The sequence below is a fragment of the Triticum dicoccoides genome, chromosome 3B, assembly GCF_002162155.2.
Source record: "Triticum dicoccoides isolate Atlit2015 ecotype Zavitan chromosome 3B, WEW_v2.0, whole genome shotgun sequence".
Taxonomy (NCBI): Eukaryota; Viridiplantae; Streptophyta; class Magnoliopsida; order Poales; family Poaceae; genus Triticum; species Triticum dicoccoides.
The window spans coordinates 574306561-574315720 of NC_041385.1; the positions used below are offsets into that span (position 1 = coordinate 574306561).

The window sequence follows — 9160 nt, forward strand, 5'->3', positions numbered from 1 at the left end:
CGCGCCCTTCAAAAAAATTTACGGGTCGGACGCTTTTAAGGTTTCTATTCGAGACACTTTTTCACCAAAAAACCGTGAACGAACGGTTATTTTGCGGGTCGGGACGATTTAAGTGGTCTGCTAGAGATGCTCTAAGGTCGGCTGTGATTCAGTCTCAAATGCGGAATTTCTAGTAAATCCTAGAAGAAATAGCATGGTGTGGCATGTAGGGACTTTTGATGATACGACGTTGAACAGGGACCACCCTTCGCTCTTATTACCTCCACGCCCTGCCCTGCCCTGCCCTGCCCGGCGCATGCATGCGTTGGTCTCCACCTCCGCACACCTTGGATCTCATCTCATCTCCCCCAGCTCTCTCCATCGAGTTCGACGCGGTGCAGTTCTTGGCGATAGACATGGGCAGGTGCTCTGCATTGTTATTGTCCTCTTCGATCGCCGCGGCCGCCTGAGGAGCCGGCGCGGACGGGGTAGAAGATGAAGGATAACGTCGCGGCGGCGGTGCCTCGGTTGGTGGCTCACTGCGACGTCGAGATGTTCTCGCATTACGTCGGTATGATTCACAGCCATACGTCATATTTTTTCTTCTTCGCCCGTGGTTAATGTAGCTTGCGTTGTCGAAACCGAGCCCATTCGTCGCTCGCTTCCTTGAGGCTAGAAGTAATTTAGGCTTTGAATGAATGGACAACTCTGCAGAATGAATTGAATTACATGTGTGTTCTGATTTCATGGCGGATCAGGTCAGGTCTCTGCATTTGCACGACCAGGAGACAAACAGGGCCTATTCGATCACGAGAAATTGATCATACCTCGGATTTCATTTGATACACGGATGACGAATCTTGCATTTCAGCATTTTCTCTGTGGGTTACACTGATCTTTTTTTTGTTGCTAATCGACTTATTTTCCTCGTAAGTTTTCGTTTTTTTTAGCCGACTCATAAGTTTTCATAGATGTATTTCAATGCTAAATCTTTACTGTTTTCGCTGAACATGTTTCCCCTGCATCATTGTTTTATGCTGACCGTTGCCGCATGTACTGTTCATCGATTCCGAGTAACATAAGCAATGTTCCATTCATCAGCACTTATCTGAATCTGTTTTTCAGCTAATCAAATCGGGATCGAGGATCCGAACCAGTGCCCCCACCTTTGTACAATGGCCTACGAGTACCTGAAGAAGAGCGAGGGCTACGAGCAGAATCTGCTCGCCTTCTTCCACAACAACATGGACCCGGACGCCCTGCTCGTGAAGCTGATCGAGGAGCTGGACAGATGCATACTCGGCTACTTCTCCTTCCACTGGAAGTGTGCAACCCACGTGATCACGCAGGTAGTATACGGCAAAGGGATCGGATTAAACGAGAGGAGAAATTTTGCACACTGACCTACTGACCGGTGGGAGTAGGACTCCCCTTGGCGCGCCCCTCCTAGGCCGGCCGCCCCCTCCCCCCTTGCTCCTTTATATACGGGGGCAGGGGAGCACCTCTAGGCACAAGAACACAAGTTGATCTACGGATCGTTCCTTAGCCGTGTGCGGTGCCCCCTCCACCATATTCCACCTTGGTCATATGGTCGCGGAGTTCAGGCGAAGCCCTGCGCCGATAGAGCATCATCATCGTCACCACGCCGTCGTGCTGACGGAACTCATCCCTGACACTTTGCTGGATCGGAGTCCGGGGATCGTCATCGAGCTGAACGTGTGCTGAACTCGAAGGTGCCGTACGTTCGGTACTTGGATCGGTCGGATCATGAAGACGTACGACTACATCAACCGCGTTGTCATAACGCTTCCGCTTACGGTCTATGAGGGTACGTGGACAACACTCTTCCCTCTTGTTGCTATGCCATCACCATGATCTTGCGTGTACGTAGGAAATTTTTTGAAATTACTACGTTCCCCAACAGTGGCATCCGAGCCAGGTTTTATGCGTAGATGTCATATGCACGAGTAGAACACAAGTGAGTTGTGGGCGATACAAGTCATACTGCTTACCAGCATGTCATACTTTGGTTCGGCGGTATTGTGAGATGAAGCGGCCCGGACCGACATTATGTGTACGCTTACGCGAGATTGGTTTCACCGTTACGAGCACTCGTGCTTAAAGGTGGCTGGCGGGTGTCTGTCTCTCTCACTTTAGCTGAATCGAGTGTGGCTACGCCCGGTCCTTGCGAAGGTTAAAACAGCACTAAGTTGACGAACTATCAATTGTGGTTTTGATGCGTAGGTAAGAACGGTTCTTGCTAAGCCCGTAGCAGCCACGTAAAATTTGCAACAACAAAGTAGAGGACGTCTACTTGTTTTTGCAGGGCATGTTGTGATGTGATATGGTCAAGACGTGATGATATTTTATTGTATGAGATGATCATGTTTTGTAACCAAAGTTATCGGCAACTGGCAGGAGCCATATGGTTGTCGCTTTATTGTATGAAATGCAAACGCCCTGTAATTGCTCTACTTTATCACTAAGCGGTAGCGATAGTCGTAGAAGCAATAGATGGCATAACAACAACGATGCTATGATGGAGATCAAGGTGTCGCGCCGGTGACGATGGTGATCACGACGGTGCTTCAAAGATGGAGATCACAAGCACAAGATGATGATGGCCATATCATATCACTTATATTGATTGCATGTGATGTTTATCCTTTATGCATCTTATCTTGCTTTGATTGATGGTAGCATTTTAAGATGATCTCTCACTAATTATCAAGAAGTGTTCTCCCTGAGTATGCACCGTTGCGAAAGTTCTTCGTGCTGAGACACCACGTGATGATCGGGTGTGATAGGCTCTACGTTCAAATACAACGGGTGCAAAACAGTTGCACACGCGGAATACTCGGGTTAAACTTGACGAGCCTAGCATATACAGATATGGCCTCGGAACACGGAGACCTAAAGGTCGAGCGTGAATCATATAGTAGATATGATCAACATAATGATGTTCACCATTGAAACTACTTCATCTCACGTGATGATCGGACATGGTTTAGTTGATCTGGATCACGTGATCACTTAGATGACTAGAGAGATGTCTATCTAAGTGGGAGTTCTTAAGTAATATGATTAATTGAACTTAAATTTATCATGAACTTAGTCCTGGTAGTATTTTGTAAATTATGTTGTAGATCAATTGCTTGCGTTGTTGCTTTCATATGTTTATTTTGATATGTTCCTAGAGAAAATTGTGTTGAAAGATGTTAGTAGCAATGATGCGGATTGGATCCGTGATCTGAGGTTTATCCTCATTGCTGCACAGAAGAATTATGTCCTTAATGCACCGCTAGGTGACAGACCTATTGCAGGAGCAGATGCAGACGTTATGAATGTTTGGCTAGCTCAATATGATGACTACTTGATAGTTTAGTGCACCATGCTTAACGGCTTAGAATCGGGACTTCAAAGACGTTTTGAACGTCATGGACCATATGAGATGTTCCAGGAGTTGAAGTTAATATTTCAAGTAAATACCCGAGTTGAGAGATATGAAGTCTCCAGCAAGTTCTATAGCTAAAAGATGGAGGAGAATCACTCAACTAGTGAGCATGTGCTCAGATTGTCTGGGTACTTCAATCGCTTGAATCAAGTGGGAGTTAATCTTCCAGATAAGATAGTGATTGACAGAATTCTCTAGTCACCATCACCAAGTTAGTAGAACTTTGTGATGAACTATAGTATGCAAGGGATGACGAAAGCAATTCCCGAGCTCTTTGTGATGTTGAAGTCGACGAAGGTAGAAATCAAGAAAGAGCATCAAGTGTTGATGGTTGACAAGATCACTAGTTTCAGGAAAAAGGGCAAAGGGAAAGAAAGGGGAACTTCAAGTAGAATGGCAAGCAAGTTGTCACTCCCGCGAAGAAGCGCAAAGCTGGACCAAAGCCTGAAATTGAGAGATTATACTGCAAAGGAAAAGGTCACTAGAAGCGGAAATGCCTTGAATATTTGGTGGATAAGAAGGATGGCAAAGTGAACAAGGGTATATTTGATATACATGTTATTGATGTGTACTTTACTAGTGTTTATAGTAGCCCCTGACTATTTGATACTTGTTCGGTTGCTAAGATTAGTAACTCAAAACAGGAGTTACAGAATAAACAGAAACTAGTTGAGGGTGAAGTGACGATGTGTGTTGGAAGTGGTTCCAAGATTGATATGATCATCATCGCACACTCCCTATACTTTCGGGATTAGTGTTGAACCTAAATAAATGTTATTTGGCGTTTGCGTTGAGCATGAATATTATTTTATCATGTTTATTGCAATACGGTTATTCATTTAAAATCAGAGAATAATTGTTGTTCTGTTTAAATGAATAAAAACTTTGATGGTCATACACCCAATGAAAATAGTTTGTTGGATCTCGATCGTAGTGATACACATATTCATAATATTGATGCCAAAAGATGCAAAGTTAATAATGATAGTGCAACTTATTTGTGGCATTGCCGTTTGGGTCATATCGGTGTAAAGCGCATGAAGAAATTCCATAAAGATGGATTTTCGGAATCACTTGGTTATGAATCATTTGATGCTTGCGAACCGTGCCTTTTGGGCAAGATGACTAACACTCCGTTCTCCGGAACAATGGAACGAGCTACTGACTTATTGGAAATAATACATACCGATGTATGCGATCTGATGAGTGTTAAGGCTCGTGGCAAGTATCGTTATTTTCTAACCTTCACAAATGATTTGAGTAGATATGGGTATATCTACTTGATGAAACATAAGTCTGAAATAGTTGAAAAGTTCAAAGAATTTCAGAGTGAAGTGGAAAAATCATCGTAACAAGAAAAATAAAGTTTCTACGATCTGATCATGGAGACGAATATTTGAGTTATGAGTTTGGTCTTCATTTGAAACAATGTGAAATAGTTTCGCAACTCACGCCATCTGGAACACCACAATGTAATGGTGTGTCCGGACGTCGTAATCGTACTTTACTAGATATGGTGCGATCTATGATGTCTCTTATCGGTTTACCACTATCGTCTTGGGGTTATGCATTAGAGACAGATGCATTCACTTTAAATAGGGCACCATCAAAATCCGTTGAGACGACGCCTTATGAACTGTGGTTTGGCAAGAAACCAAAGTTGTCGTTTCTTAAAGTTTGGGGCTGCGATGCTTATGTGAAGAAACTTCAACCAGATAAGCTTGAACCCAAATTGGAGAAGTGCGTCTTCATAGAATACCCAAAGGTAACTATTGGGTACACCTTCTATCACAGATCCGAAGGCAAGTTATTCATTGCTAAGATGGATCCTTTCTAGAGAAGAAGTTTCTCTCGAAAGAAGTGAGTGGGAGGAAAGTAGAGCTTGATAAGGTAATTGTACCTTCTCCCTTATTGGAAAGTAGTTCATCACAGAAATCAGTTCCTGTGATTCCTACACCAATTAGTGAGGAAGTTAATGATGATGATCATTAAACTTCAGATCAAGTTGCTACCAAACCTCGTAGGTCTTCCAGAGTAAGATCCGCACCAGAGTGGTACGGCAATCATGTTCTAGAAGTCATGTTACTAGACCATGATGAACCTACGAACTATGAGGAAGCGATGATGAGCCCAGATTCCGCGAAATGGCATGAGGCCATAAAATCTAAGATATGATCCATGTATGAGAACAAAGTACGGACTTTGATTGACTTGCTCAATGATCAGCAAGCCATGTTAAATAAATGGATCTTCAAGAGGAAGACGGACACTGATAGTAGTGTTACTATCTACTAAGCTCGACTTGTTGCGAAATGTTTTCAACAAGTTCAAGGTGTTGAATACGATGAGATTTTCTCACTCGTATCGAAGCTTAAGTCTGACTGAATCATGTTAGCAATTGCCACATTCTATGTAATCTGGCAAATGGATGTCAAAACTGCATTCCTTAATGGATTTATTAAAGAAGAGTTGTATATGATGCAACCAGAAAGTTTTTGTCAATCCTAAAGATGCTAACAAAGTGTGCAAGCTCCAGCAATCCATCAATGGACTGGTGCAAGCATCTTAGAGTTGGAATATACGCTTTGATAAGTTGATCAAAGCATATAGTTTTATACAGACTTGCGGTGAAGCCTGTATTTACAATAAAGTGAGTGGGAGCACTACCGCCTTTCTGATAAATATATGTGAGTAACATATTGTTGATCAGAAATGATGTAGAATTTTTCTGGAAAGCATAAAGGAGTATTTGAAAGGAGTTCTTTAAAATAAAGACCTCAGTAAAGCTATTTACATATTGAGCATCAAGATCTATTGAGATAGATCAAGACGCTTGATAAGTTTTTCAATAAGTACATACCTTGTCAAGATTTTGAAATAGTTCAAAATGGAACAATCAAAGAAAGAGTTCTTGCCTGTGTTGTAAAGGTGTGAAATTGAGTAAGACTCAAATCCCGACCACAGCAGAAAATAGAAAAGAGAATGAACGTCATTCCCTATGCCTCAGTCATAGGTTCTATAAAGTATGCTATGCAATGTACCAGACCTATTGTATACCTTGCTCTGAATTTGGCAAGAGAGTACAATAGTGATCTAGGAGTAGATCACTGGACATTGGTCAAGAATATCCTTAGCGAGGACTAAGGAAATATTTCTCGATTATGGAGGTGATAAAAGAGCCCATCATAAAGAGTTACATTGGTACAATCTTTTACACCGATCCAGATGACTCTAAGTCTCAATCTGGATACATATTGAAAGTGGGAGCAATTAGCTAGAGTAGCTCCGTGCAGAACATTGTAAACATAGAATATTTGCAAAATACATATGGCTCTGAATATGACAGACCCGTTGACTAAGCTTCTCTCATGAGCAAAACATGATCACACCTTAGTACTCTTTGGGTGTTAATCACATAGCGATGTGAACTAGATTATTGACTCTAGTAAACCCTTTGGGTGTTGGTCACATGACGATGTGAACTATGGGTGTTAATCACATACAGATATGAATATTGGTGTTGAATCACATGATGATGTGAACTAGATTATTGACTCTAGTGCAAGTGGGAGACTGAAGGAAATATGCCCTGGAGGCAATAATAAAGTTATTATTTATTTCCTTATATCATGATAAATGTTTATTATTCATGCTAGAATTGTATTAACCGGAAACATAATACATGTGTGAATACATAGACAAACATAGTGTCACTAGTATGCCTCTACTTGACTAGCTCGTTTATTAAAGATGGTTATGTTTCCTAGCCATGGACAAATGAGTTGTCATTTGATTAACGGGATCACATCATTAGAAGAATGATGTGATTGACTTGACCCATTCTGTTAGCTTAGCACTTGATCGTTTAGTATGTTGCTATTGCTTTCTTCATGACTTATACATGTTCCTATGACTATGAGATTATGCAACTCCCGTTTACCGGAGGAACACTTTGGGTGCTACCAAACTTCACAACGTAACTGGGTGATTATAAAGGAGTACTACAGGTGTCTCCGAAGGTACATGTTGGGTTGGCGTATTTCGAGATTAGGATTTGTCACTCCGATTGTCGGAGAGGTATCTCTAGGCCCTCTCGGTAATGCACATCACTATAAGCCTTGCAAGCAATGTAGCTAATGAGTTAGTTACGAAATGATGCATTACGTAACGAGTAAAGAGACTTGCCGGTAACGAGATTGAACTAGGTATTGGATACCGACGATCGAATCTCGGGCAAGTAACATGCCGATGACAAAGGGAACAAAGTATGTTGTTATGCGGTTTGACCGATAAAGATCTTCGTAGAATATGTAGGAGCCAATATGGGCATCCAGGTTCCGCTATTGGTTATTGACCAAGAATAGTTCTAGGTCATGTCTACATAGTTCTCGAACCCGTAGGGTCCGCACGCTTAAGGTTTCGATGACAGTTCTATTATGAGTTTATGAGTTTTGATGTACCGAAGGAGTTTGGAGTCCCGGATGAGATCGGGGACATGACGGGGAGTCTCGAAATGGTTGAGACGTAAAGATCGATATATTGGACGACTATATTCGGAGTTCGGAAAGGTTTCGAGTGATTCGGGTATTTTTCGGAGTACCAGAGAGTTACGGGAATTCGCCGGGGAGTATATGGGCCTTATTGGGCCATACGGGAATAGAGGAGAGAGGCCAAAAAGAAGGAGGCATGCGCCCCCCCCTCTGGTCCGAATTGGACAAGGGGCGCAACCCCCCTTTCCTTCCTCCTCTCCCCCTCTTTCCCCCCTTCTCCTACTCCAACAAGGAAGGAGGGAGTCCTACTCCCGGTGGGAGTAGGACTCCCCTTGGCGCGCCCCTCCTAGCCCCCCCTCCCCCCTTGCTCCTTTATATACGGGGGCAGGGGAGCACCTCTAGGCACAAGAACACAAGTTGATCTACGGATCGTTCCTTAGCCGTGTGCGGTGCCCCCCTCCACCATATTCCACCTCGGTCATATCGTCGCGGAGTTTAGGCGAAGCCCTGCGCCGGTAGAGCATCATCATCGTCACCACGCCGTCGTGCTGACAGAACTCATCCCCGACACTTTGCTGGATCGGAGTCCGGGGATCGTCATCGAGCTGAACGTGTGCTGAACTCGGAGGTGCCGTACGTTCGGTACTTGGATCGGTCGGATCGTGAAGACGTACGACTACATCAACCGCGTTGTCATAACGCTTCCGCTTATGGTCTACGAGGGTACGTGGACAACACTCTCCCCTCTCGTTGCTAGCCATCACCATGTTCTTGCGTGTACGTAGGAAATTTTTTGAAATTACTACGTTCCCCAACAAGTACCCCTTTGTGTACTCATGCCCTTCCACCGTGAAGTTGCAGGCTGGAGCATCACCACTAGCAAGTCTAGCAAACAAATGAGACTGTTGCAACATATTGATATCATTGAGATTACCCGACATATACCAAAAAACAATGCCAAAGTCATAAACCCTCGGATGCTACAGCCTCTAGCACAATTGTTGCATCACGAGATTTGCGACAATACTGCCCGTGGCATGCCTTCGGGCAGTTTTTCCAAGTCCAATGCATGCAATCAACGCTTCCTAGCATGACGGGCCAACCTCGCTCTCATTTGCTGCCATCAACTTTATTGTGTCTTCCTCATTGGGTGCATGAAGATAGACAGGACCAAAGACACGGATCATCACTTTGGCAAACCTACGCACTAACTCAATTGTAGTATCTCCGCCAATCC

General features: G+C 43.5%; 1 protein-coding gene across 1 annotated transcript; it reads left to right on the forward strand.

Annotated features, from left to right (window-relative positions):
* The first annotated feature begins 474 nt into the window (after positions 1-474).
* On the forward strand, positions 475-1382 carry LOC119279669. The gene is made up of 2 exons (XM_037560837.1): positions 475-550; positions 1105-1382. The coding sequence occupies exons 1-2, from the start codon at positions 475-477 to the stop codon at positions 1380-1382; spliced, it is 354 nt and encodes a 117-aa protein (XP_037416734.1).
* The last annotated feature ends 7778 nt before the right edge of the window (positions 1383-9160 follow it).

Excerpts from the sequence above, each read along its gene's own strand:
- LOC119279669 (XM_037560837.1), top strand. The coding sequence starts at position 475 with ATGAAGGATAACGTCGCGGCGGCGGTGCCTCGGTTGGTGGCTCACTGC. Across the intron at positions 551-1,104 it reads GATGTTCTCGCATTACGTCG|CTAATCAAATCGGGATCGAG; the intron begins GTATGATTCACA and ends TCTGTTTTTCAG.